A 27,275-nucleotide genomic window follows, 5' to 3' on the forward strand; every position below is an offset into this window, starting at 1 on the left:
CCTGGAAGGTGGCAATCAGGGGACAAGGAGCAGGGGGGTTGGATGGTTTGGGATTTCTGGAGGGGGGGCAGTCAGGGGGTGGGAATTGGGAGGGAGTGGATGGGGGCAGGGTCTCCCTGCCCTTCCCAGTGCAGCTCTCCATTCACACCAAGCTGCAGCATGAGGTCTCAGCTACCTCACTCCCCCCTCCCTTTCCTGTTGATAGCGGCCAAGGGAATGCTGGGAAATGTAGTTCTTTCCCTGCTCCAGGGCTGGTGCTATATGCAGGGAGCTAACCAAGGAACTACAGCTCCCAGGTCCCCCTGTTGTTTCTCAGCTCCCAGGCTGGATCGCTGCCGTCCCTGCAAATGAGCTGCCTCGAGCACCTGCTTGCTTTGCTGGTGCCTAGAGCCGCCCCTGGATATAAACAACCACCCTCTTGGCCCTCCCTCAGTTCATGCCAAACTGAGCACTATCCAAAAAGAACTGGACTAATAAAGGCCCTGCTTTATCAACCATCCAGGCTTACATCAGTGGCCTCTTCCACGATCCATGGAAGGTGGTCACTATTGGCTACCGAGCTTGCACTGAACAACATGAACCAAAGAATAGGATCCATGCCACCAGATAACATAAGACACTTTGGCCAAAGAGGGTATTTGGTTCAGTAACCACTGGTGTCAGGTGTAATTTAGTTCAAGAAAATTACTGCTGAACAAGTTGTCCTAACTCCTGTGCAGCTGAAAAACAAAAGGTGAACCTCAGTCTCATGCACAATTGTACGACATTCACACTGTCTGGTATCTTTTTACAATTGTGTAGACTCAAAATAGATTGTTGTAGATGGGGCTCAAAATATTTAGAGTACAATGAAAGTCACAATAATTTCAAAAAGGCAGCAAGACTGGCTCCTTTTCACCAGTAAATTGTTCCTTTATAATCACCTCCTACATACAAGTCTATCATGGTATAGATTATTACCTTTTTCCTCTCCTCCTTCAGAGTTCTGCACTGTACATAACACTTATCCAGTTGAATACCAAGCTCATTAGCAGGCCAAAGGCAATTTCTTTGAGGCCTATACTTCTTAAAAGGAGTTGGAAAGGCAAAGTATGGTGCACTTGATTCCTCACAAAATAAGTCATTTGCTTAAAATCAGGCATTAATGGGAAAGAAGGAATAAAAGAAGGGTTTGATGTAGATGGGGGACCTGGTCTTTTATCATCCAGTGAAATATGGCCACGGTAAGGCGAATGAACATTTCTATGTTGTAGAGCAGTTTTCAGAAGTAAATGAGAACATTCTTTAGGATTAATACGGCTCTCATATTCAATGTCATTACAGGTTTTCCCCAAATTGAAGCGATTCTGGCCATTTTGCATGTGAGCTTCCTGTGGGTTTCTATTTGTTCCTCCAGAAAAACGATTTTCTTTAGTAAATGGTTGATTGAAAAAATATAGCAGCGGGTGATTAGATGGCTGTGATTTACGAGAAGTTGTAAAATCTTCATATCTTTTAGAAACCAAATGATTGTCCTGGAACACTTTGCCCCATGTGCCATTAGTAGGTGGACTAAACAAATCATTGGAGTACTTTGCTTGCGCTTGTTTTTCATTTTTCATAGGGTTGCCTCTTGCTCGGTCAGTTTCCCGATACTCTTTCTGAATACCAGTGCCATCTTTAACTCTAAACTGAGAAGAACAATAACTAAAATCAGAGCAGTTCTTTTCATGGTCTCCATTTAAGTTCATCTTATGATAATTGCACACATGCTGATTAAACTGTACATTCTGAAACGCTAATTCTTCTTGCTGAATGATGGCATTATTTTCAAAAGCAGAATTTTCAGGATAAATGTTCAAGATCCCATCAGATGGCTGAGTAGAAGAGTCAGAAGGAGAAAGCAAAGACTCTATAAGATAAAGGTCATCAAATACTCTGTGTAAAGTCTCCACAGCAGATAACTTTCGCAAGTGTCCTTGGTAACAGTTCCGTGTGCCACTCGGGTTTGGAAAATCTTTACTTTGTAAACGGCGCTCAGAAGACAGACCTGACAAGTCACCATTGTTTCCAGTGTCAGATGCCAACGTAGGGGGAAATAATCTCAACAGAGAATTCCTGTCACAAATAGAATTGCACTTTTAGGAATGACCAAACACATTTATGTTACATTATAGCTTTGTTCAGAGTTTAGTGGGGTTTTTTCAAAATGCAAAGCTACTACTAAGACCTTTGCTAAAGATATGATTTCAAGCAGTTTTGTCACAGGAATTAGTGATAAAAAACTATTAGCGTACTAGACTGTTGACAGCAGATAATTATTTCCTGAAGTCTATTTTTGATTGTTTTTTCTAGTCTACTTTTAATGTGTCACATTATGGTGCTTCAATCACAACTATTTGCCCTTCATATCTTCAGAAACTTCATTACTGATTCTTAAAGAGTTTCTCTATTGACATTTGAACTTCTAGAGCACTTTCCACAGAAAGATTCCATAGAATTCTAAAACAAAATTAACCTTCCCAACACCTCCGCAAAGTTGATTCCTTATTTCTTTTTTTTAATTACATTTTCCTTGTATGTATGTTTTTGCCCCCAGCAAGAAAACATTTATTTTAATCACTTGCTATAAGGTTTTGTAGTCATTGTTTTAAATATATACATCATCCTGCTCAAAGTTTAAAAATTCAAGAGAAATAATGCACTAGCAAATCGCTCTCTTGATTTTTTCCCCCCAAATACTAACTGTCTAAGAGAAGTCAGTAAAGTCACCGTTCGTTATATAGTCTCCACCATTCTAATTTTTGCAGGGAGGAGGAGGAACTCAGATCCTCCTTATGGAATTTCCTCACCAAATGTTTGGGTCAGGAGGCTACAGGACCAGCCAACAAATCCTACCAATTCCAAGAGAGCCACATGCTCTATATGTCTGCACTGGTTCCGGATCTCTAGTTCTTCCCCAAGCCAACTGCCACACAGTTCCAATGGAGGTATGCCGTCAGGTCTGGTCAAATTTGTTTACTAGGACCGCCAGTGCAGGAGAGAGCTGAGGAAGTGTAATATAGCACTATTCTGTCACATCTCTGTGAGAAGCTCCTTTGGGCACCAGAAGGAAGTTGGGTAAAGAAGGAAAGCTGCAACAATGTATGTTACCCCACCCTTGAAGCATCCACTTCATTCACCACATGGAGAGGTGTCTGGCATGAAGAAGGTGAGGGGCAAAATTTCCCCTCTCAGCATGTGTTTTTCAGAAATGATCAGGCCTGGTAAAAATAGGAAGTGTATACCTTAAAAGCAGACATTTAACTCAAGCTATTTGCAGCAAAGAATCCTGTGGCACCTTATAGACTAACAGACGTTTTGCAGCATGAGCTTTCGTGGGTGAATACCCACTTCGTCGAATGCAAGAGTGGAAATTTCCAGGGACAGGTATATATAAGCAAGCAAGAAGCAAGCTAGAGATAACGAGGTTAGATCAATCAGGGAGGATGAGGCCCTGTTCTAGCAGTTGAGGTGTGAAAACCAAGGGAGGAGAAACTAGTTCTGTAGTTGGCAAGCCATTCACAGTCTTTGTTTAACCCTAAACTGATGGTGTCAAATTTGCAGCTGAACTGAAGCTCAGCAGTTTCTCTTTGAAGTCTGGTCCTGAAGTTTTTTTGCTGTAGGATGGCCACCTTAAGATCTGTTATTGTGTGGCCAGGGAGGTTGAAGTGTTCTCTTGTGGAGAGAGAGGAGACCCAGATAGCTCAGTACGGGGAGGGATAGCTCAGTGGTTTGAGCATTGGCCTGCTAAACCCAGGGTTGTGAGTTCAATCCTTGAGGGGCCACTTAGGGATCTGGGGCAAAATCAGTACTTGGTCCTGCTAGTGAAGGCAGGGGCTGGACTCGATGATCTTTCAAGGTCCCTTCCAGCTCTAGGAGATAGGATAGAATATCTCCATTCCCAAGACTGGGAAGCTGGGTAAAGAGACTGAAATTGGGAGGAGAAACAGTGATGTGTCCAAGGTCAACCAGGCTGTCCGTGACAGAACTAGAGCCCAGTTCTAGTGCCACTGCACTGCTGGTTTGGGCTCTGCCACACTGGGGTTTTAGGCACTGGTGCAATCCCCCGTAGTATAGACAGAATTTACACTAGTGCACTCGGATTGGCACTGGGGCATCATGTCCATTTGGGGTGTGTGGGGGGGGGACAATGACCTCACTGAGGCCTGGGGCTGGCTGAGCAGTGCAGCTGGTAGCGGAGGGGCAGCAGTGAGTGCTGGAGGTAAGAGCCAGGAGCACAGGATTGGACACTGGCTTCTCCTGACCCATGACACACACACACACCCCAGCTGTGTGCAAGGACGGCAGCTGAGCTCCCTGCCCAGACCGCCTGGCAAACCACCTCTTCCTGCAGCCTAATACAGTGGGGTCTGGGGACCTTTCCAAGCTGCGGGTGACAAGGCTGTGGAGTTACCGGGGTCTGTCCCTGACCTGCTTGGTGACCTTGGGGAAGTCCCAGCCCCTCTCGGTTTTCCTCCTCCCCATTGTCTACTTGGATTGTGATCTCTTTGGGGCAAGGACTGTCCCTCTCTGTCTGCAGTGCCCAGCACAGTGGGGGTGCTGCTCTCAGTCAGGGTCTCTGCCATGCGCCGCACAATGGGGCACTAATCTGCACCAGTGTCTGTGCAACGCAAGGCAGTTTATAGACTCACAGACTTTAAGGCCAGAAGGGACCATCATGATCGTCTAGTCTGAGCTCCTGCACAACACAGGCCAGGGACCCTCACTCACCCACTCCTGTAATAGACCCCTAACCAGGGCCGGCTCCAGACCCCAGCGCACCCGCAGGCATGCCTAGACCCGCCCCTGCCCCTAACCTCTGGCTGAGTTACTGAAGTCCTCAGATCATTATTTAAAGACTTCAAGTTACAAAAAACATCCACCATTTACACTAGTTTACATCTGCAAATGACCCAGGCCATGCCCCATGCTGCAGAGGAAGGCACAGGAAAACCCCAAACCAGGATCTCTGCCAATCTGAGTCTGGGCAAAATTCCTTCCCATCCCCAAATCTGGCGGTCAATTAGTCCCTGAGCATGTGGGCAAGCCCCAGCAGCCAGACACCTGGGAAGGAATTCTTTGTAGTAACTCAGAGCCCTCCCCACCTAGTGTCCCATCACCAGCCTTTGGAGATATCTGCTGCTAGCAGTCGCAGATCAGCGACATGCCATTGTCGGCAGGCCCATCATACCATCCCCTCCATGAAGGTATCGAGCTCAGCTTTTTGCCCTTTGATTCTGCTCTTCTCTGGCCTTTGGTTCATAGAATCATAGAACTGGAAGGGACCTCGCGAGGTAGCTAGTCCACTCAAGCCAGGACTAAGTATTATCTAGACCATCCCTGACAGGTGTTTGTCTAACCTGCCTTAAAAATCCCCAATGATGGAGATTCCACAACCTCCCTAGGAAATTTATTCCAGTGCTTAACCACCCTGACAGTTAGGAACTTTTCCCTAAGGTCCAACCTAAACTGCCCTTGCTGCAATTTAAGCCCATTGCTTCTTGTCCTATTCTCAGAGGTTAAGAAGAACAATTCTTCTCCCTCCTCCTTGTAACAACCTTTTATGTACTTGAAAACTGTGATCATGTCCCCTCAGGCTTCTCTTCTCCAGACTAAACGAACGCAATTTTTTTCAATCTTCCCGCATAGGTCATGTTTTCTAGACCTTTCATCATTTTGTTGCTCTTCTCTGAACTTCCACCAATTTGTCCACATCTTTCCTGAAACGTGGAGCAGAATTACTGCTTGTGTCTTGCTTACAACACTCCTGCTAATACATCCCAGAATGATGTTTGGTTTTTTTGCAACAGCGTTACACTGTTGACTCATTGGAGTTTATGATCCACTATGACCCCCAGATCCCTTTCTGCAGTTCTCCTTCCTAGGCAGTCATTTCCCATTTTGTATGTGTGCAACTGCTTGGTCCTTCCTAAGTGAAGTACTTTGCATTTGTCCTTATTGAATTTCATTCTATTTACTTCACACCATTTCTCCACTTTGTCCAGATCATTTTGAATTTTAATACTATCCTCCAAAGCATTTGCAACCCCTCACAGCTTGATATTGTCCACAAACTTTATAAGTGTAACAGAGAAACCCTGTTCCTGGGAGGGTTTCACTGTGTCTCAGAGGGTTACATCCTGGTGGGAGGGGGCTAGGCCTGTACTGGAATAAGGTCACTCTGTGCTTCACAGTGTGGCAGAACCTAGAAGGTCCATTAGCAGGGAACAATGCTGGGGGGAATCGGCTTGTGGAATGGACAAAAGCCCCGTCTGAATTCTCTCACATTGCCCTTCTCGTCCTGGAGGCTACAGGATAACATCCACGTTTTGCTCCAGATCAACCCATCCTCCCAGGGGGAAGGAACTGGCTTCAATGGAGCTGGCTCAGGTAAGGGATTACCAGGGAGCTGGTGGTGAGTTCTGCTTGGAGGGAGAGAAGCAGTAAATGCATAGGAGGGTGAAAGCTGCTGGAGGTGGTGGGAGGCAGGAACTATCTAGGGTGAAGAAAGGGAGGGGACCGGATTTGACAAACCTGCTGAGACTTGTGAAATGTAGGGTGTGATGGGTTGTCACCCCGGGGTGCAGTCTGGGGGGCTTCTGGGAACCGCTGTGCCCTCTAACCCTCAAGCTAGGTTGGCCCTTCTCACACTGCTTTGCTGGAGATTCAGCCAGCCTCTCCAGGCCCTGTTATCACCCAACACGACAGCAGCTGGCACCATACACCCAGCTAAGCTACCTGAGTGCTTTACCTAAGCCAGCAGAAGCAGCAAAGAATCCTGTGGCACCTTATAGACTAACAGAAGTTTTGCAGCATGAGCTTTCGTGGGTGAAATGCCCCTCTGCTATGTACATCGGCCAAACTGGACAGTCTCTAAGGAAAAGGATAAATGGACACAAATCAGACATTAGGAATGGCAATATACAAAAACCTGTAGGAGAACACTTCAACCTCCCTGGCCACACAATAGCAGATTTTAAGGTGGCCATCCTACAACAAAAAAACTTTAGGACCAGACTTCAAAGAGAAACTGCTGAGCTCCAGTTCATCTGCAAATTTAACACCATCAGTTTAGGACTAAACAAAGACTGTGAATGGCTTGCCAATTACAGAACCAGTTTCTCCTCCCTTGGTTTTCACACCTCAGCTGCTGGAACAGGGTCCCATCCTCCCTGATTGATCTAACCTCGTTATCTCTAGCTTGCTTCTTGCTTGCTTATATATACACACCTGTCCCTGGAAATTTCCACTGCTTGCATCCGAAGAAGTGGGTATTCACCCACGAAAGCTCATGCTGCAAAACTTCTGTTAATCTATAAGGTGCCACAGGATTCTTTGCTGCTTCTACAGAACCAGACTAACACGGCTACCCCTCTGATACTTACCTAAGCCAGTCAAGGACAGAGAGAAGACAACAGCCAATTTCCCAGCTTCCCAACCTTGCACACCTGCTGTAATATAAGTCCAGAATTATACCATCTTATACTGCACAGGGATCTGTATAATGTCAGCTCATTAATACAGTTCACCTTCCCCTCGATATGGGACAGATATTCACAACAAGCTTGTGCTAACCCAGCTGAGATTTTCCCTGGACACTTCACTCAAAATGCACAGGTTAAGATAAAGCATAAAAGAAGTTTATTAACTACAGAAAGACAGATTTTCAGTGATTATAAGTGATAGCAAACAGATCCAAGCAGATTACTTAGCAAGTAACCAAAAACTCAAACCAAGCCTAACATACTAGCTGGATAGAATTTGAATGAGCAATTTCTCACCCTGACTGATGATACAAACACCAAGTTTCCATACACAGGCGAGAAATCCCTATACCCTGGGACCAGCACTTCCCCCAGTTCAGTCTTTGTTCCTCAGGTGTTTCCAGTTCTCTTGTGTGGGGAATGAGGCCAAGAGATGATGTCACACCCCACCTTATGTAGCTTTTCCATATGGCAGGAACCCTGGGTTCCAAACTCACTTCCCAGTCCAGTTTGTGGAAAAATACAGGTACCAAAATGGAGTTCAGAGTCATGTGGTCTGGTCACCATAGTATAGTAAAGAGAGTCTTGCACTGTGCATACTTACAAGTTACGGATACCACTGGAAACAGATCAAGGGGCAAGGGAGCCCATCAGAAGAAGGCCTCCTTCAGTTTACACTGTCTTGGTGACCTGACAAAATGGTAACTAAGAGAGGTATTTTATCCACTTCCTTATGGTAATAGGATGGCTATATACTATATCTGCCCCTTTACTTCGATTACAGTAATGTCAATAGCTGCCCCAACCCATATGTGGCCTTTGGGAAGTCCATAATTAAGCATCAGGCATTAATACTCATGATTTACATCACGTATTAGAATTATTAATAAATAAATGAATGCAGCCCAACTGCTGAGATACTGCATAGCAACCTAACTGCTAACTGATAAAAACGCAACCTCTCTGGGCCCAATGTCGGGGCGTAGACGTTGACGAGATTAACCACAAGCCCCTCCATGCGGACCCGGAGGCGCAGCAGGCGGCCCGGCACAACCTTGGCAACCCCCAGCACCTCGGGCCGTAGGTCAGGGGAGAACAGGGTAGCCACTCCTGCCGACCGAACCGAGAGGTGGCTAAAGTAGACCCTGTCCCCCCACTCCAGCCGCCAGTTAGCTTCAGCGGCCGGATCCGTATGAGTCTCCTGCAGGAAAACCACAGAGTACCCCCCGTCCCAAAGGAAGGAGAGCACCTGGCTCCTGCGGAGACCCATCCTACAGCCCCGGGCGTTCAAAGTGGCAAAGATGATCGGCGCCATGAGGAGTGCTGGGGGGGATCCTCGCCGGCAGACACGCCCACGGCCTCCGTCGGGCCGCGCAGCAATCCGTGACCAAATCCATAGGTGAGTAGAGAGTCACGGAAGAGGCGGACTCGCTGGTAGGCCGCGGCGGCCTGCTTCCCGGTCCTCTTACCCTCCCCCATGAGGGCCCTCGCGGCCCGGAGGATCAGATGGAAATCCCCCCACCGCTGGAGCGCAAGTTGGACCTTGTTACGGGAGCCACGGACGTCCTCAAGGAACTCCCGCAGCTCCTCCCTCAGCGCATGGGGAGGGGCGGGGTAACGGATCGAGAACCGTCCCCCAGCGAGGCCCCCGTCACAGCCCCATGGCCCACTGAGGTGGGCAGGCAGGGGGCAGACCCCCGACGTGGCGTCTGATGGGCTGACGCCACACGGCCCGCCCCGCTCCCCGGTTCAACAGGGGGCGGCGAAAGGAGAACAGCAGCCCCTGATGGGTCAGGGCAGGGAAAAACAACTAAGGCCGCACCCTGGGGGGCATCCCCAGGGGCGGCAATGGCATCACGGGAGGCGAAGGGGACAAGGGTGGGGCCGGTATCAGGAACAGGGCAGGAGGCAGGAGTAGGGGTGGGATCAGGACGAGAATCGAGGAGAGGGGCAGAGGCAGGATCCTGAGCTGCAATAGTTGGGCCACAGGAAAGCGGCCCCTCCTGCTCAGGCTCAGGGATCGTGGGAGCGGGAAGGGGACCCACAACGACGCCGGGCGCAGCCACGACAGGTGAAACGACAGCCACGGCATCCGGAGATGGAAAGTCAACAATGGGGTCCCCGTCCGGGAAGGGGGTCGATTGGCCCACACCCAAGAGGGACACCCCCTGGGAATCGGGTCCGGGCAGCGGGGCACCGGCCATCGCCTCAATGGGCTCGGCGGCCGTCAGTGAGGTGCCACCTGCAGCCAGGCTGATGGAAGACCCCAGGGGACCCTCAGAGGCAGGAGCAGAAGCAGCAGTCAGGGGAAGGGAACCCAGGGACAGGGGGACCGAGGTGAGGTCACACAGATCGAGGCCCGCTAGCAAAGGGTCGTCCTCCCCCTGTGTAACCGGGGTCAGACCCAGGGCCTCGATCTCCTCATAGATGGAGGGGAGATCGCCGTCCGCCACCCCGGGGCCCTCCCCGCCAACACCCGAAGTGACGCCCACCTCAGCGCTCATGGGGGCTTCAGATGGCAAGCGGGCAAGAGGGGCTCCCTCAGGGGCTTCCTCAAGAAGGGACCCCGGAGCAGGGGCAGCATCACCGTCCGGTACTGCCACGTCGTGCCCAGCCAGCACCACAAAACGGGCGTCGTCAGGGGGCAAGGCGGAAGGCTCGTCATTGGTGTCCCCCTTCCTGCTCTTCCGGGGGGTCTCCGAATCCAAAGAACGTAACGGGGCCTGAGCCTTCCGCTTGCCCCGCTTCCCCTGCACTAAGGACCAGCCCTCCATGGCATCATCCGGGGGCTGGCTAACAGGGGTCAGGTCTGGGGGCAAGGGCGATGGCTCAGAGACTCGGGGAAACAATGGAGCGGCAACAGGAACGAGGGAGGAGTCTCCCTGGGGTGGGCCCTCTCCCACGCCCGGCGTCATCTCTGCCATACCCTCTTCCACAGTGGTGGACCGAGAAGGACGAGGGGCAGCTGCAGGTGCCGGGCAGCCAGGGGCACTGGTAGTGACAGGGCCAGCGCCATACCAGGGCTCGGGGGTCCTGGACGCTCCTCCGTGCCGGGCCAAGGGGCAGTCCCTCTGGATGTGCCCCATCGCCCGGCAGAGGTAGCACCGGGCCTCCCCCGTCAAGTAATGCACGCGGTAGCGGGCTCCCTGGTAGGGGACCACAAAGGACCCCTCGAGCGCCTCTCCGTCACGCACCACCGGCGGCAGTTGAAGCTGCACTTGCCGGCGGAACAAGAGGACGTGACGGAGGGCAGGGTCCTTGCAGCCCAACGGGAGAAGGCTGATGACGGAGATAGGGCGCCCCAGGGCAGAAAGGGCGGGCAGCAGGGCGGCATTGGGCAGGAAGGGAGGGACGGAGGTCAGGATCAAGCGGACCCCCAGGTCTGCCATACCCTCTTCCACAGTGGTGGACCGAGAAGGAGGAGGGGCAGCTGCAGGTGCCGGGCAGCCAGGGGCACTGGTAGTGACAGGGCCAGCGCCATACCAGGGCTCGGGGGGCACGAACACGCCCCCCCCCGCCAGACCCATCTCTACCGCCTCCTGGGCGGCGGTCTCCGACGCCAGGAAGAAGACCACCTTCCCGTACATCTTGGAGGCCACCACGATGGCCGTGGGCCCCACCACCCTCGCCAACGCCCGCACGTAGGTCTCCACGTGGGGTGAGGCGGGCACCAGGAGGCAACGGACGCCGTGCTTCCTGGTCAAGGTGGGGAAGGGGCCCCGGCCGCTATAGATGGAAGTGGAAGCGGCGGTTGGAGGAGCAGCGGCAGGCGGGGGGGCCGCCGCCACCTGGGCATACGCCCTGGGGGCCGAGGGAGGGACACCCGCGGAGCTGGTTGAGGGAACAGCGGGGAGGGATGCCGCGGCCGGTAGTGGGGCCGCGGCAGCGGGGGCAGTCCCCGCCATGGAGGGCTTGGTCTTTTTAGCGGGGCCCTTACCCTTCTTCCCACCCCGACCTTTCCCACCGGCTGCGGGGGCTCCCCCCGAATCGGAAGGGGCAAAGGACGTGGCAGCAGCGGACGCCTCCTCAGTACTCGCCGTTGCTGGTGCCCCAGCGGGGGCAGTGGCAGGTAGACCGGCAACGGTGGTCGAGGTAGAGGCTCGGGGAATGGACACGGGGGTTTCCGGAGGAGGGGTGGTGGGAGCATCGCGAGGGGTCTCCCCCGCCGCGTCCCCCGCCATAACGAGAGCGGGGAGGGGGACAAACAGCGAGGGGAGGGAAGGGAAAGGAGGCAACCACCCCTCCCCGCTAGGCTGCAGGCAGGGGAGGAGGGTGCCAGAAAGGGAAGGCTAAAGGGGCGTGGGGAGCAATCGAGGACCCAGGGGCGGAAGGGTGTCAGGTCACCGACCCAGAGGGGAATTCCGGCTCCTCTAGTTGCACTAGGGGATCAGGGGGGCTAACAACATGGGGGGTGCAGTGAATAAGGGCAAACTCAAATGGGGGAAGGGCACAAGCGCATGGGATGGGGCATGGGCACACGAGGAGAGGGGCTAATCAGGGCTGGGGGAGCACAGGGCTGGGGGGGGGGAAGGTCGAGCTAGGAACGGGGCAGAGGGACCACGGGGCTAGCTGCAGGGCTGGGGCAGGACAAGCAGGGCCGCAGAGGGAAAAGGGGTGGGGCAAACAAATGTGGCAAAGGAGAGGGGGCCAGGCCAAAGGGGTGGGGGTGGGGGGTGTGCCCACGGGCACTTGTGCAAAAAGTCAGTGGTGGCTGCTGCTGTTGCAGGCCCAAATGGTGGAAGTGGGCGTGGCAAGCCAGGTGAGCAGCTCAGTCCCAGAGGCAGGAGGTCGAAGTAGATGGAAAACAGCCAGCGGGGGTGGTGGAGGGGGCAACGATGGTGGTGGGGGCGAAGGGGGACACGGATGGACCAGGGGCGGGCTCCACGCCACACCCCCGGTGTAGAGAGGGCGGGTAACAGGGCGACATTGGGCAGGAAGGGAGGAACGGAGGTCAGGACCACTCGGACACCCAGGTCCTCCAGCGGTTCCAGGGGGACGAACACGCCCCCCACCGCCAGGCCCTTCTCCACCGCCTCCTGGGCGGCGGCCTCCGAGGCAAGGAAGAAGACCGCCTTGCCGTACATTTTGGAGGCCGCCACGATGGCCGTGGGCCCCACCACCCTCGCCAGCGCCCGCACGTAGGTCTCCACGTGGGGCGAGGCGGGCACCAGGAGGCAACGGACGCCGTGCTTCCTGGTCAAGGTGGGGAAGGGGCCCCGGCCGCTGTAGGTGGTAGCGGAGGCGGCGGTCGGGGGAGATGACGTAGCGGCAGGCGGGGGGGCCACTGCCACCTGGGCGTACGCTCTGGGGGCCGAGGGAGGGACACCCGCAGAGCTGGTGGAGGGAACAGCGGGGAGGGACGCCGCGGCCAGTGGCGGGGCCGCGGCAGCGGTGGCAGGCTCCGCCATGGAGGGCTTCGTCTTCCTAGTGGGGCCCTTTCCCTTCTTTTTGCCCTGGCCCTTTCCGCCGGCCGGGGGGGCTCCCCCAGAGGCGGAAGGGGCAAGGGACATGGCAGCAGCAGAGGGCACCCCGTCGGTCGCCGCTGCCGGCGCCTCAGCGAGAGCGGTGGCAGGTGGTCCGGCAGCGGTGGGTGAGGTCGAGACCAGGAGGCATTTGGGGGGAGCAGGCGAGGGAGGGGGGACAGACGTCGTCCCGGGAATCCCACCCGCCGCGTCTCCCTCCATGCTGAGTGGGGAGGGAGGGAAAACACCGGAGAAAGGGGGTGGGGGTAAGGGACAGGTCACCCACTCCTCCCTGCTAGGCTATGGGCAGGAAGGAAGGTGCCAACAATAGAGGGGGGGGGCAGATACGGGGACTATCGAGGGCTTCGGGGGGGGGGGTCAGTCACCGACAGAGGATTGAAATCCGGCTCCTCTAGCTGCACTAGGGGAGGGGGGGGGAAACAAGAGCAATGGGGGGTGCAGTGCAGGAGGGGCAACTTAAACAGGGGACCAAGTATCAGAGGGGTAGCCGTGTTAGTCTGGATCTGTAAAAGCAACAAAGAATCCTGTGGCACCTTATAGACTAACAGACGTTTTGCAGCATGAGCTTTCGTGGGTGAATACCCACTTCTTCAGATGCATCTGAAGAAGTGGGTATTCACCCACGAAAGCTCATGCTGCAAAACGTCTGTTAGTCTATAAGGTGCCACAGGATTCTTTGTTGCTTAAACAGGGGAGAGGCACAAGCGCACTGACGGGGCTATGGGCGCACGAGGGGAGGGGCTAATCAGGGCAAGGGGCCGCGGAGGGAGGGGAGCAACCAGGCTGGGAGTGGGGCAGAGGGACCAAGGGGCTGGCTTCAGGGCCGGGGCAGGACAAACAAAGCTGCAAAGGGAGACGGGCGGGGCTGGCAAACAAACTGAAGCTGGGCTGGGCGGGGCGGGGGGGGGAAGGCTACAAGGGGCAAACGGAGCAGGCAACAAGGGGCAAAGCTAGGGGGCCTGTTGCAGAGGGGAAGGGGTCAGTCCAGGGGAAGGGGGGGGGTGCGTGCACCCACAAGCACTTGTGCACAGTCAATGGCTAGCTGGCTGCTGCTGGAGGCCCAAACGGTGGCAATAGGGCGTGGAAGGCCAGGCGAGCAGCTGAATCCCAGAGGCAGGAACTGAGGCAGATGGTAAGGGGCCAGCAGGGGTGGTGGAGGGGGCAGCGGTGGTGGTGGGGGTTGGGGGGGGACACAGATGGACCAGGGGGCAGGCTCCACACCACACCCCCGTGTCCCCACAAACACAGTCTAAACCCCCACCACTAGAGCACAGTCAAAAAGTTACTCAGTTTTTAAGGCCCCCTCCACAGTGGTCTTCAGATTCTGTGCACTTCCCAGCAGCCGGTGGTCTTCTCAGTCCTCCTCCAGGCTCCAGCAGCTCCCCAGGACAAACACAGCTCCAGCAGCAGCAGCAGCAGCTCCTCCTTCTCCAGCAGCCCTGGTGGCCAGGCAGGAAGGACCCCCCCAGGTGGCAGCTGTAGTGGTGGGGTCCTGGCTTCTCCCTCCAGAGGTGGGGGAGTGGGGGCTGGCCAGCAAGGCCCCCCCCCCCACCCCTCACTCACCCACTCAGCAGCAGTTGTAGCAGGAGCAGCAGTCCTGGGAAGGAGCACTCCAGCCAGCAGCAGCAGCCCAGGAAGGGTGAAGGGGCTCCAGCCAGCAAGGCAGCCAGAGAGGGGGGGGAATGCTCCAGCCAGCAGAGCAGCCCAAGCAGACAGAGCAGGTCCTGTACTATTGGGTTATCCGGGAGAGGGGGCAGGCGGAGGCCCACCCCATGCTAATGGATCCCCCCCCCAGCCTAAGGGGAGGTTCCACAGGGTCACGGAAACCCACTAAGTGCGGGGGACAACTAATAAAAGAACAGGGACAGGAGTGAGGTCAAAGGGTCATAAGAAGGGATCCTGACGGGGACACCGAGCAGAGAACCCCGGACAGCGCCCACTGCTCCTCGAAGGCGACAAGGGAGCCAGCGGACGCCGCCCAGAGGAACTCCGCCCGGAGACGTGAGCGGACGAGGGACCGGAAACAAGCCCCACAGTCGCAGGAGTCTCCGTCGGCCAACCTTCTCTCCCTGGTCGCGTGGATGGCCTTTTTAGCCAGGGCGAGGAGGAGGTTGACCAAGAGGTCCCGCGACTTTATGGGGCCACGGATAGGGAGTGCATGGATAAGGAGGTGAGGGGAAAAGTGCAGCCAGAAACGTAACAGAATGTCGGTGAGGAGCCGGTATAGGGGCTGCAACCTGGCGCACTCTAGGTAAACATGCGCCAGGGTCTCCCTCACGCCGCAGAAGGGGCAGGTGTCCGGGACAGGGGTGAACCGCGCCAAGTACACGCCCGTGCTCACGGCCCCGTGAAGGAGCCGCCAGCTGATATCCCCGGCAGGCCTCGGGACCAGGGTGGAGTACAGGCTGGCCCACCGGGGCTCCTCACCCTCCACAGGTGGCAGGAGGTCCCGCCACTTGGTGTCGGGGCGGGACACGAGGGTGAGAAAGTGAACGGTGTGGAGCACGAGCGCGTAGAGTTGTTTCCTTGGCGCGGTTTGGAAACGGACCGGCTGCAGATCGTGCAGCCGGCTTGCGGAGAAGGGGCGGGGGGGCCGGTCGGGTCCACGGGGCAGGGGCCCGATGAAGAGGTCCGGAGGGCTCGGGGTGGGGGGTGGGCGGGGCGTGCCCTCACGCAGGACCCGGTCGAGGTAAGCTCGAGCAGCGGGCGGCAAAGCGGCCTTCACCTCCTGTAGTACGCGCCGGGGAGTACAAGGTCTGGAGAGCCCCATCCGCCGAGCGAGCGTCAGGGGATCCAGCCAGTCTCCCCGGTCGTAGTCCAGGAGGTCTCCGACCCTGGTGGCTTCTGCCAGGACCAACCTCTGGCGCACCGCGGGGGACTCCGCCACCTGCACACGGAGCTGAGGGTTGTGTAGCAGGGGCTCCGCGAGGAGGTCTGCCCCCTCGGTGGCCGCCACGGACCTGGTCGCAGAGAACAGCTTCCAGGTCCGGAGGAGGTCCTGGTAGAAGACCGGCAGCCCGGAGAGGTCTCGCGGAAGACCCCTCGGATCGAGATAAAGGAGCTGCCGGTCGTATCGGAGCCCTCGGAAGCGGCGCAGGAAGGCGTGCGCCAGGGCTCTCCACGCCGGACTACCCGCACCATAAAGGAGCCTCTGCAGTGCCTGGAGGCGGAAGACGTGGACCTGAGTGCGGAGGCACTTCAGGCCCTGCCCTCCCTCCTCCAGGGGCAGGTGGAGTACCCCTGCAGGGACCCAGTGCAGTCCTGGCCAAAAGAACTCCAGCACCACCCTCCGGAGGTCGGTCAGGAACACCGGGGCCGGGACCAGGGTGTTGAGCCGGTACCAGAGCATGGACAGGACCAGTTGATTGAGCACCAGTGCCCTCCCTCGGAGGGAAAGGCACCGGAGGAGTCCTGTCCATTTCCGGAGCCGCTCCGCCACCCTGCCCTGTAAACCGTGCCAGTTCTCCGGCGGAGAGGGATGCGTGGCAGAAAGGTAAACGCCGAGATAGAGCAGCGGACCCGCGCTCCACCGGATGGCCTGAAGTGCGGGTGGGAGGGAGCTCGCCTGCCACCCGTCCCCTACCACCAGGCCAGAGCTCTTGACCCAGTTGACCCGGGCGGAGGAGGCCGCCGAGTACACGGCCTGGCAGGCCTCCACCCGTGCCAAGTCGCCCGGGTCCTGGACCACGAGGAGCACATCGTCGGCGTACGCCGACAGGACCAGCCGCAGCTCCGGCTCCCGAAGCACCAACCCCGTCAACCTCCTGCGGAGGAGACAGAGGAAGGGCTCGATCGCCAGGGCGTACAGCTGGCCCGAGAGGGGGCACCCCTGCCGCACTCCCCGCCCGAAGCTGACCGGCTCGGTCAGGGTCCAGTTGAGCCTGACCAGACACTCTGCGGAAGCGTACAGCACCCGGAGAAACCCCACAAACTGGGATCCGAAGCCTAACGCCTGCAGAGTGCCCAGGAGATACCCGTGGTCCACCCTGTCGAACGCCTTCTCCTGATCCAGGGACAGGAGGGCGAACGACAGACCATCCCTGCACCCAAGCTCCAAGAGATCCCGGACCAGATACAGGTTATCGAAGATGCTACGGCCCGGGACGGTGTAGGTCTGGTCTGGGTGGATCACGTCCTCCAGCACGGACCCTAGCCGAATCGAAATGGCCTTCGCAACGATTTTATAGTCCGTGCTGAGGAGCGAGATGGGACGCCAATTCCGTAAATCGCGGAGGTCCCCCCTCTTCGGCAATAAAGCGAGCACGGCTCGCCTGCACGAAAGAGGGAGGACCCCGCCCCGCAAGGACTCGGCCCAGACGGTGACTAGGTCTGGGCCAAGGACGTCCCAGAACACGCGGTAGAACTCCACGGTCAGCCCGTCCATGCCCGGGGATTTATTGGTGGGCATGCGACGGAGGGCTTCCGAGAACTCGGCCAGAGTGAGAGGCAGCTCCAGCCGGTCCCGGTCGCCCGCGCTGACCGTCGGGAGTCCGTCCCAGAGCACTTTGCAAGCGGCAGGATCGGTTGGATCCGGGGAGAAAAGGTGCGCGTAGAAGGTCCGGGCCCTCTCGCACATCTCCGCCGGATCCGTGAGGGGGGAGCCGTCCTCCGCCAGGAGGCAGGTGACGTGCTTCTTGGCCCCCCTCCGTTTCTCCAGGGCATAGAAGAAGCGGGAGCCGCGATCCATTTCCCGAAGGAGGCAGATGCGGGATCGAACAAAGGCGCCCCGGGCCCGATGGTCTTCCAGGACCCGGAGCTCCTCCCGCTTCTCCCGGCACGCTCTGCAAAGGGATGGATCCTCGGGGCTGGCGGCCAGACGCCTCTCCAGCTCTAAGACCTCCCGCTCCAACTGCCCTATCGCCGCATCCCTCCGTCGGCTGGCGCCCCGGGTGTAGTCACGGCAGAACAGCCGGGCGCGCACCTTCCCCACATCCCACCACTGCCGCGCCGAGGGAAAGGCACACCGCTGCCCTCGCTAGGCCAGCCAGAACTCCCGGAAGGACGCCACGAAGCCCCCATCCTCCAGCAAGCTGTTGTTGAAGTGCCAATAGGCCGGCCCCGGCCTCTCCGCGCAGAGAGAGGCCGTCACGGTGACGAGGTGGTGGTCCGAAAAAGGGGCCGGCCGGATGCTGGAGGACTGGGCCCGTGAGAGATGGAACCGGGACAGATAGATGCGGTCCAACCGGGAGTGGCATGACCGATGGGGTTCCACCCGGACATAGGTGTACGTGGAGGCGTCGTCCGGGTGGTGGTCGCGCCAGACGTCCACCAGGGAGTGATGGGCGACGATCTCCCTGAGGACGTCCGCGGCGGCCGGGCTCTGCTCGGTCCCCGAGCGGTCCTGCTCCTCGAGGACGGTGTTAAAGTCCCCGCCCAGGACCAGGCACTCGCGAGGATCCAGGGAGCCGAGGAAGGCGGACGCCTGCCGATAGAACCGCAGCCGCTCCGGGGCCGATGTCGGGGCATAGACGTTGACGAGGTTGACCACAAGCCCCGCCATGCGGACCCGGAGGTGCAGCAGGCGGCCCGGCACAGCCTCGGCGACCCCCAGCACCTCTGGCCATAGGTCGGGGGAGAACAGGGTAGCCACTCCAGCCCGACGGGTCGTGAGATGGCTGAAGTAGACCCCGTCCCCCCACTCCAGCCGCCAGTTAGCTTCGGCGGCCGGATCCGTGTGGGTCTCCTGCAGGAAAACCACGGAGTACCCCCCCCTCCCGAAGGAAGGAGAGCACCTGGCTCCTGCGGAAACCCACCCTACAGCTCCGGGCGTTTAGTGTGGCAAAGGTGATGACTGCCATGAGGAGGGCTGGGGGGGATCCACGTCAGCAGGGGCGCTCACGGCCCCCGTTGGGCCGCGCAGCAAACCGTGGCCCACCCCGAAGGCGAGCAGGGAGTCACGGAAGCCGCGTGCCCGGTGGTAAGCCGCGACATTCTGCTTCCCGGTCCCCTTGCCCTCCCCTATGAGGGCCCGCGTGGCCAGGAGGATCCGGTGGAAGTCCCCCCAGCGCTGGAGAGCAAGCACGACCTTGTTGCGGGAGCCCCGGACGTCCTCCAAGAACTCCCGCAACTCCTCTCGCAGCGTATGGGGGGGCGGAGTCACTGGCCTCCGGGGGTCCACCGGTGGGGCCTCTGGCGCAGCCCCGTGGCCTACTGGGACGGGCAAGCAAGGGGCGGACCCTGGTTCAGTGGGGAGCGGCGGAGGGAAGAGTGCAGCCCCTAGTGGGTCGGGACTGTGGAACTCAAAGGCCGCTCCCTGGGAGTCATCCTCCGGGAAAGGGAAGGAGACAGCTCCAGGGGCGGCAATAACATCATGGGAGGTGGAGGGGGCAGGGACGGGGTCAGGAGCAGGGGTGCGGGGAGGGACAGAGACGGGACCCTGGGCCTCAGGAGCTGAACCATTAGTAAGCGGCTCCTCGCGGCCAGGCACGGGGGTGTGAGGGGTAGGGAGGGGATCCCCAGTGACACCAGGCTCGGGCCCAATGGCAGGTAGAGCAGCCTCGGCGGTGAGAAGTGCAGAACCCTCTGGGGGGCCCCCAGCCGGGAAGGAACTCAGCTGCCCCGCACCACCGAGGGACACCTCTGGTAGCTCGTCTCCCAGCCACGAGGCACCGGCCGTCGCCGCAACAGGCTCGGCGGCCATCAGCGGGGTGCCGTCCGCGGCTGGGCAGGTCGAGGGGTCCAGGGGACCCTCGGGGGCGGGAGCAGACACAGCTGGAGGGTCGGTGGAGCACGGGGAAGGGGAAGCTGGGGTGAGGTCGGCTAGATCGAGGCCTGTGGGCAGAGGGTCGTCCTCCCCCGGGGTGACCGGGGTCAGACCCAGGGCCTCGATCTCCGCAAAGATGGAGGGGAGCTCACCTCCCACCACCCCGGGGTCCTCCCCACTCGCGCCCGAGGAAACGCTCACCTCGGGTATTGCGGGGGGCACAGGCGGCAAGGGAACAGGAGGGGCCGCAGCGGAGGTCTCCGCAGGGAGGGACTGCGGAGGAGGGATGGTGGTGCCCTCCGGTGCTGCCACGTCTGCCGTAGCCGTCATTGGCAGATGGGTCAACCCCTGGGGCACGGCGGAAGGCTCGGTGTCGGTGGCCCCCTTTCTGGTCTTACGGGGGGCTTCCGCCTCAGGTGGCACGAGCGGAGTCCGAGCCTTCCGCTTACCCCGCTTACCCTCCACCCGGGTCCAGCCCTCCATGGCATCGCCTGTGGGCTGGTCGACAGGGAGTGGGTCAGGGGGCAGGGATGACAGCTTGGGGGCTTGGAGAGTCACTGGTGGGACAGCAGGAGGGAGGGAGGAGTCCCCCTGGGGAGAGCCCCCTCCCACGCCCGGCAGTACCCCTGCCGCAGCCTCCGCCACAGGCCCCGCCAGAGTGCAGGCAGCAGAGGCAGGGCTCTCCCGCTCATCTGGGCACCCTGGAGGACGGCCCCCCAAGGCCCAAGCGGGAGCAGTGATGGGCTGAGAGGAGGAGGGGCAGCTCTGGGCACCGGGCGGCCGGGGGCGCCGGCGATGACAGGGCCGGCGCTCTGCCGGGGCTCGGGGGTCCCGGGCGCTCCTCCGAGCCGGGCCATGGGGCAGTCCCTCTGAACATGCCCCGTCGCCCGGCAGAAGTAACACCGGGCCTCCCCCGTGGAGTAGTGCACCTGGTACTGGGCCCTCTGATAGGGGACCAGGAAGGACCCCTCGAGCGCCTCTCTGCCACGCGCCGCCGGCGACAGTTGAAGCTGCACCTGCCGGCGGAACGAGAGGACGTGACGGAGGGCGGGGTCTTTGCAGCCCAAGGGGAGAGGGCTCACCACGGAGATGGGCTTCCCCAAAGTAGAGAGGGCGGGTAACAGGGCGACATTGGGCAGGAAGGGAGGGACGGAGGTCAGGACCACTCGGACACCCAGGTCCTCCAGCGGCTCCAGGGGGACGAACACGCCCCCCACCGCCAGGCCCTTCTCCACCGCCTCCTGGGCGGCGGCCTCCGAGGCAAGGAAGAAGACCGCCTTGCCGTACATTTTGGAGGCCGCCACGATGGCCGTGGGCCCCACCACCCTCGCCAGCGCCCGCACGTAGGTCTCCACGTGGGGCGAGGCAGGCACCAGGAGGCAACGGACGCCGTGCTTCCTGGTCAAGGTGGGGAAGGGGCCCCGGCCGCTGTAGGTGGTAGCGGAGGCGGCGGTCGGGGGAGATGACGTAGCGGCGGGCGGGGGGGCCGCAGCCACCTGGGCATACGCTCTGGGGGCCGAGGGAGGGGCACCCGCAGAGCTGGTGGAGGGGACAGCGGGGAGGGACGCCGCGGCCGGTGGCGGGGCCGCGGCAGCGGTGGCAGGCTCCGCCATGGAGGGCTTAGGCTTCCTAGCGGGGCCCTTTCCCTTCTTTTTGCCCTGGCCCTTTCCGCCGGCTGGGGGGGGGCTCCCCCAGAGGCGGAGGGGGCGAGGGACGTGGCAGCAGCAGAGGGCACCCCGTTGCTTGCCGCTGCCGGCGCCTCAGCGGTAGCGGTGGCAGGAGGTCCGGCAGCAGCGGTTGAGGTCGAGACTGGGGGGGTTTTGCGGGGAGCAGGCGGGGGAGGGGGGGGCGTTGTCCCAGGGGTCCCACCCGCCGCGTCTCCCGCCATGATGAGTCGGGAGGGAGGGAAAACACCGGAGAAAGGGGACGGGGGGGAAGAACAGGTCACCCACTCCTCCCTGCTAGGCTGTGGGCAGGGAGGAGGGTGCCAATAATGGGGAGGGGGGGCAGATACGGGGACTATCGAGGACTTCGGGGGGGGGGTCAGTCACCGACAGAGGATTGAAATCCGGCTCCTCTAGCTGCACGAGGGGAGGGGGGGGAAACAAGAGCAATGGGGGGGGGGTGCAGTGCAGGAGGGGCAACTTAAACAGGGGAGAGGCACAAGCGCACTGACGGGCTATGGGCGCACGAGGGGAGGGGCTAATCAGGGTGAGGGGCTGCGGAGGGAGGGGAGCAACCAGGCTGGGAGTGGGGCAGAGGGACCAAGGGGCTGGCTTCAGGGCTGGGGCAGGACAAACAAAGCTGCAAAGGGAGACGGGCGGGGCTGGCAAACAAACTGAAGCAGGGCCGGGGGGGGCGAGGCTGCGAGGGGCGGACGGGGCAGGGGACAAGGGGCAAAGCCAGGGGGCCTGTTGCAGAGGGGAAGGGGTCAGTCCAGGGGAAGGGGGGGGTGCGTGCACCCACAAGCACTTGTGCACAGTCAATAGCTGGCGAGCTGCTGCTGGAGCCCCAAACGGTGGCAATAGGGCGTGGCAGGCCAGGCGAGCAGCTGAGTCCCAGAGGCAGGAACCGAGCCAGATGGTAAGTGGCCTGTGGAGGGGGTGGTGGGGGTTGGAGGGGGGGACACAGATGGACCAGGGGGCAGGCTCCACGCCACACCCCCTGTGTCCCCACAAACACAGTCTAAGCCCCCACCACTAGAGCACAGTTAGAAAGTTACTAAGTCTTAATGGCCCCCTCCACAGTGGTTGTCAGAGTCCTGTGTGCTCCCCAGCAGCCGGTGGTCTTCTCAGTCCTCTTCTTCCTCCTCCAGGCTCCAGCAGCTCCCCAGGACAAACAGCTCCAGCAGCAGCAGCTCCTCCTTCTCCAGCAGCCCCGGTGGCTGGCCAGGAAGGACCCTCCACAGGTGGTAGCAGCTATAGGGGGGGATGGTGGTGGTGGGGTCCTGGTTTCTCCCTCCAGAGGTGGAGGAGTGGGGGCTGGCCAGCGAGACCCCCTCCCCACTCACTCACTCACTCAGCAGCAGTAGTCCCGGGAAGGAGCACTCCAGCCAGCAGCAGCCCAGGAAGGGAGAAGGGGCTCCAGCCCACAAGGCAGCCAGGGAAGGGGGAGTGCTCCAGCCAGCAGGGCAGCCCCAGCAGACAGAGTGCTCCCGGTAGCAGGGGGGGGGAACCCCTGCTCCTGGTGTGAAGGGGTTTAAAAGTGGCCTGGCAGGGCTTGAGAGCTGCTGCTCTAAAGGCTGGGCTGATTGGAGAAGTGGCTAAACAAGGTACCTAGGGTGAAGCAGGGCTGGGGAAAGGCTGAGGAGCTGGGGAAGCTCCAGCCTAGAAAACCCCAGGCTGCGGCCTAGCACAGAGGAAAAGGTACTGGGGGTTGCAGGGGGCAACCTAGGGGTAGGCCAAGGCAGCAGGTCCAAATCCTCTTTGCCGATGATGAGTACTGGATACTGCAGTCTGCCCCAGTGAACGGGGGCTAGATAGAGACTGGGCAGTAGCCACTACTGAAGTGAGGGGGGGATAAAAGGTGGGGGTTCCCTGGGCAGGGGAAACCCAGAGAGAATGGGGTTACTGCTAGGGGGTAGCACCCCATGCAAGAGGGCACCGGGTCCAGGGCGGGACACGGGGGCCAGTAGAAGACAGGCGGATCACCAGCCTGCAGAGGGCGCTCCAGCGCTGGAACAGAGCTAATTCCCAGAGTCACCAGCAGGAGGCGCCGCAGGGGTTAGTCTGACCCATTTACACCCCCAGCCCTCTGCGCTGACGCCCCCCCCCCACACCCCCAGGCTTCTGCCCTGACCCCCCCCCCACACACACACACACTCTGCATTCTGCCATGCAACCCTCCAGCTTCCATTCCGGGCACACCACAAGATCCATTGTCTACAGCCAAGCAGTGAGGTACAACCCAGGGCCGGCTCCAGGCACCAGTATTCCAAGCTGGTGCTTGGGGCAGCATTCTGCAAGGGGCGGCAGCCCCCCTTGTTTTGCCCCCAAGCAGCGCGCCGAATTGCTGCTGCGGGCGGGGGCGGGGCAGTCCGTGTGCCCTTAGGGCGGCAGGCACATTTCAGCGCGGCGGCAATTCGGCGGCAGCTTCTATGTTTAGCTGTCCGGGGCGGCTTCAGGTGGCTTTGGAAAAAGATCTTGGAGTCATCGTGGACTGTTCTCTGAAGATGTCCACGCAGTGTGCAGAGGCGGTCAAAAAAGCAAACAGGATGTTAGGAATCATTAAAAAGGGGATAGAGAATCAAGTCACTGTGTCATCACACAAGTGGGGGGACAATGCTATGGTAGCCCAGGAAGGCTGGGGGTAGAATGGAATCAACAGGTGGGGTTGTTGCAGGAGCACCTCCTGTGAATAGCATACAGCTCATAATTTCTGCAGGATCTGACACAGAGCAGCTGTGCTCTCTGGTTCTATGATACAGTGGTTCTCTAGTACACTTGCCCAAATTCTAGACAGGACTGATTCTATTTTTAGATACCAAAAAGGAGGGATTGACTCAGGGAGTCATTCCCAATTTTGGCTTTTGCGCCCCTGGCTAAGAGCAGCCAGGGGCACTTATGACAGCAACAGATGGTGCAGTGCAAAAGGACTGGTAGCCACGATCATCTTATTACCAATTTATGGTATGGTAGATGGTGCAATATGGCTGGTAACCATCTCTGCTGTCATGCAAAAGCAAAAGCATGCTGCTGTGTAGCGCTGCTGAATCGCCTCTGTCAGCGGCATCTAGTACACATACGGTGACAGTCACAAAAGGCAAAACAGGCTCCTGGATTGCCCTGGCAGATGCCATAGCAAGGCACGAAATGCTTGTCTGCTGTTGCTTTCCCAGCGGAAGGAGTGACTGACGACATTTACCCAGAACCACCCGCGACAATGATTTTTGCCCCACCAGGCACTGGGATCTCAACCCGGAAATGCCAAGGGGCGGGGGAGGCTGCGGGAACTATGGGATAGCTACGGAATAGCTACCCACAGTGCAATGCTCCAGAAGTCGACGCTAGCCTCGGACCGTGGATGCACACCACCGATTTAATGTGTTTAGTGTGGCCGCGCACACTCGATTTTATACAATCTGTTTTGCTAAACCGGTTTATGTAAATTCGGAATAATCCCATAGTGTAGACGTACCCCAAGTCTCCTTCTCCAGGTCTCTCTTTGAGGACTGAGAGAGTATTCGGGTTCAGGTACGACAGCGCCAGGGGGAACCTCTTTTGAGTTTTCTCCTTCCCTTTTCCTGATTTTACTAGAGACCAGCCGTCCCTGTTTAGAAGGTAAGAGCCTCCTCGAGGTTTGAAACCTGTTCAGTCTGATCCATCTGGTGACGAAGTCTAAGCATGGAAAACACGGGCTTAAGGAGGCAGACTTTTATTCCGCACCTGGGATTTGTCCTTTGTGTTTCACCTTTTCCTCCATCCCTTCCTCCTTTCTCTTCGTCTCTTGCTTCTTTTGTCCTTTCACCTGTTCCCCTCCCAACACCAGGAGCGGAGTGTGTGTGTGTGTGTTGTGGGGGAGTGCTTGGCAGCTCCCACTCTGGGAGATCCACCCAAAAATGTGGGGCTGAAATAGTGCTCGGGCAGTGATCCCCACCGGTGACCTGGGCCATCCTTTGGGCTCTCTGGTGAGAACCCTCAGCCTCCCGTCCTCAGTCTCTACCCTGGTTGGCTGAGCAGGGGGTTATTGACAGGGAGGAGACTCAGGTCCTTGTTGTTCTCTTTTAAGACCAAGTAAATAAGTCAGAACCAGTTCTATGTTTGATTAATTTTGCTGCTTCTCTGCATTAATGGTCTCTGAGCAGTTCATGATTCTCTCAGGGGTGGATCTAGGCACTAGCTAAACAAGCTGGTGCCTAGGGCGGCAAAATATAGGGGGCGGCAGGCTGGGGCCCCAGCTCTTCCCGCCGCTGCGAGCCGAGGAGCGGCCCGTCCTCTGCAGCCGGGGCAGGGCCGCGCTACCGGCTCCGCTTGGGGGAGAGGGATGGCCCCTTACCGGTAGCGTGGCCCTGCCTGGCTGCAGAGGACGGGCCGCTCCTCCTCCGCTGCAGCTGCGTGGCTCCGGGGGGGCCCCTGAGCTCCGCCCCGCTCCGAGCCGCGTGGGGAGGGGGCGGGGCTGCGAGCTCCGGGCGGAGCTCAGCTCCCTCTGCTCGGTGTGGAGCTTCCAGCCCCGCCCCCTCCCCATGCGGTTCGGAGCAGGGTGGGGCTCAGGCCCCGCCGGGGACACGCTGCAGCTGCTCGGCGATGCGCTGAGGCTCCGGGTGAGGAGGGAGCCGAGGGTAAGAGGCTGGGGCCGGGGGGGTTGGCTAAGGGGCAGGGAGTCCCAGGGACAGTCAGGGCACAGGGAGGGGGCAGAGGTGGGGGGGGCAGGGAATGGGGGGGTTGGATTGGGGGCATTTTGGGGGGGGAGTCTGTCAGGACCCTGGGGGTGGGTGGATAGGGGTTGGGGCAGACGGGGAGCAGGGGTGGGGTCCCAGGGTGGTGGGGGGGGTCTCTGGGGGACGGTGAGGGGACAAGGAGCAGGATGGGTCGGGGATTCTGAGGGGGGCAGGCAGTCGGGGGGGCAGGAAGTGGGTGGGGGTCGGATGGGGGCAGGGCCAGGCTGTTTGGGAGGCACAGCCTTCCCAACCCTAAGGCTCATCAGCAGTTTGAGGCTTGCAGAAGAGCCAAGCTGTCACCTTTTTTGCTGCTTTTGTGGGGGGAGGGATAGCTCAGTGGTTTGAGCATTGGCCTGCTAAACCCAGGGTTGTGAGTTCAATCCTTGAGGAGGCCACTTAGGAATCTGGGGCAAAAATTGGTCCTGCTAGTGAAGGCAGGGGGCTGGACTTGATGACCTTTCAAGGTCCCTTCCAGTTCTAGGAGATTGGTATATCTCCAATTATTATTTTTTTTTCTTTCCATTAGGGCTCCCATCCCTGTCACTTCTCAAATGCCAAATAGTCTACTTGTAATTTCAGTGCCATAGGGGGATTCATGTCAGGGGAGGGAGCTTCATTTAAAATTAGCCACTGCGGGGAGGGATCACATGAGAAGAGCAATATCCTTCCCAACCCTACCAAGGGAGGACCCCCCCCCCTGCATTCCCTGAGGCTTCAGAGGGGTTAATTCAGTGGTTCTCAAACTTTTGTCCTGGTGACCCTTTCACATAGCAAACCTCTGAGTGTGACCCCCCCCCCCCCTTATAAATTGAAAACACTTTTTTATATATTTAACACTTATATAAATGCTGGAGGCAAAACAGGGTTTGAGGTGGAGGCTGACAGCTCACGACCCCCAGTAATTGTAATGACCAGTAATAGGGAGGGATGGAGAGGTGTGGGGGGGATGGATGGAGGGAGGGACAGACGGAGAGGTGTGGGGGGGGAGGACAGGGGTGTATCTGGAGCAGGGGGGCGCTCGCTCGCTCACCGCTGAGGGCCAGGATGTGGGCACGGTTCAGCCCCTTGAAGAGGGGGCACCGGGCCGCCACCTCTTGGCCCGGCCGGTAGCAGGCGGGGTCCCGGCACGGCTCGCTCACCGCCCCCAGCTCAAGGATGCTGGAGAAGCCTTCGTCCAGCCAGTCCACCAGGGCCAGGCGCGCCGACAT

General features: G+C 58.9%; 1 protein-coding gene across 1 annotated transcript; it reads right to left on the bottom strand.

The window, feature by feature from the left end:
• Positions 1-684: 684 nt before the first annotated feature.
• Positions 685-27,275, bottom strand: LOC123361480. Its single transcript, XM_045001441.1, has 4 exons — positions 27,098-27,275; positions 19,566-19,759; positions 1,190-2,117; positions 685-719 (listed from the first exon to the last, which is right to left on the bottom strand). The coding sequence occupies exons 1-4, from the start codon at positions 27,273-27,275 to the stop codon at positions 685-687; spliced, it is 1,335 nt and encodes a 444-aa protein (XP_044857376.1).

Source organism: Mauremys mutica, unplaced genomic scaffold (assembly GCF_020497125.1).
Source record: "Mauremys mutica isolate MM-2020 ecotype Southern unplaced genomic scaffold, ASM2049712v1 Super-Scaffold_2380, whole genome shotgun sequence".
Lineage (NCBI taxonomy): Eukaryota > Metazoa > Chordata > Testudines > Geoemydidae > Mauremys > Mauremys mutica.

Excerpts from the sequence above, each read along its gene's own strand:
- LOC123361480 (XM_045001441.1), bottom strand. The coding sequence starts at position 27,275 with ATGTCGGCGCGCCTGGCCCTGGTGGACTGGCTGGACGAAGGCTTCTCC. Across the intron at positions 19,760-27,097 it reads CCACATCCTGGCCCTCAGCG|GCCTCGATCTAGCCGACCTC; the intron begins GTGAGCGAGCGA and ends CTCTGCCCACAG. Across the intron at positions 2,118-19,565 it reads TGGGAGACGAGCTACCAGAG|TGCAATTCTATTTGTGACAG; the intron begins GTGTCCCTCGGT and ends CATTCCTAAAAG.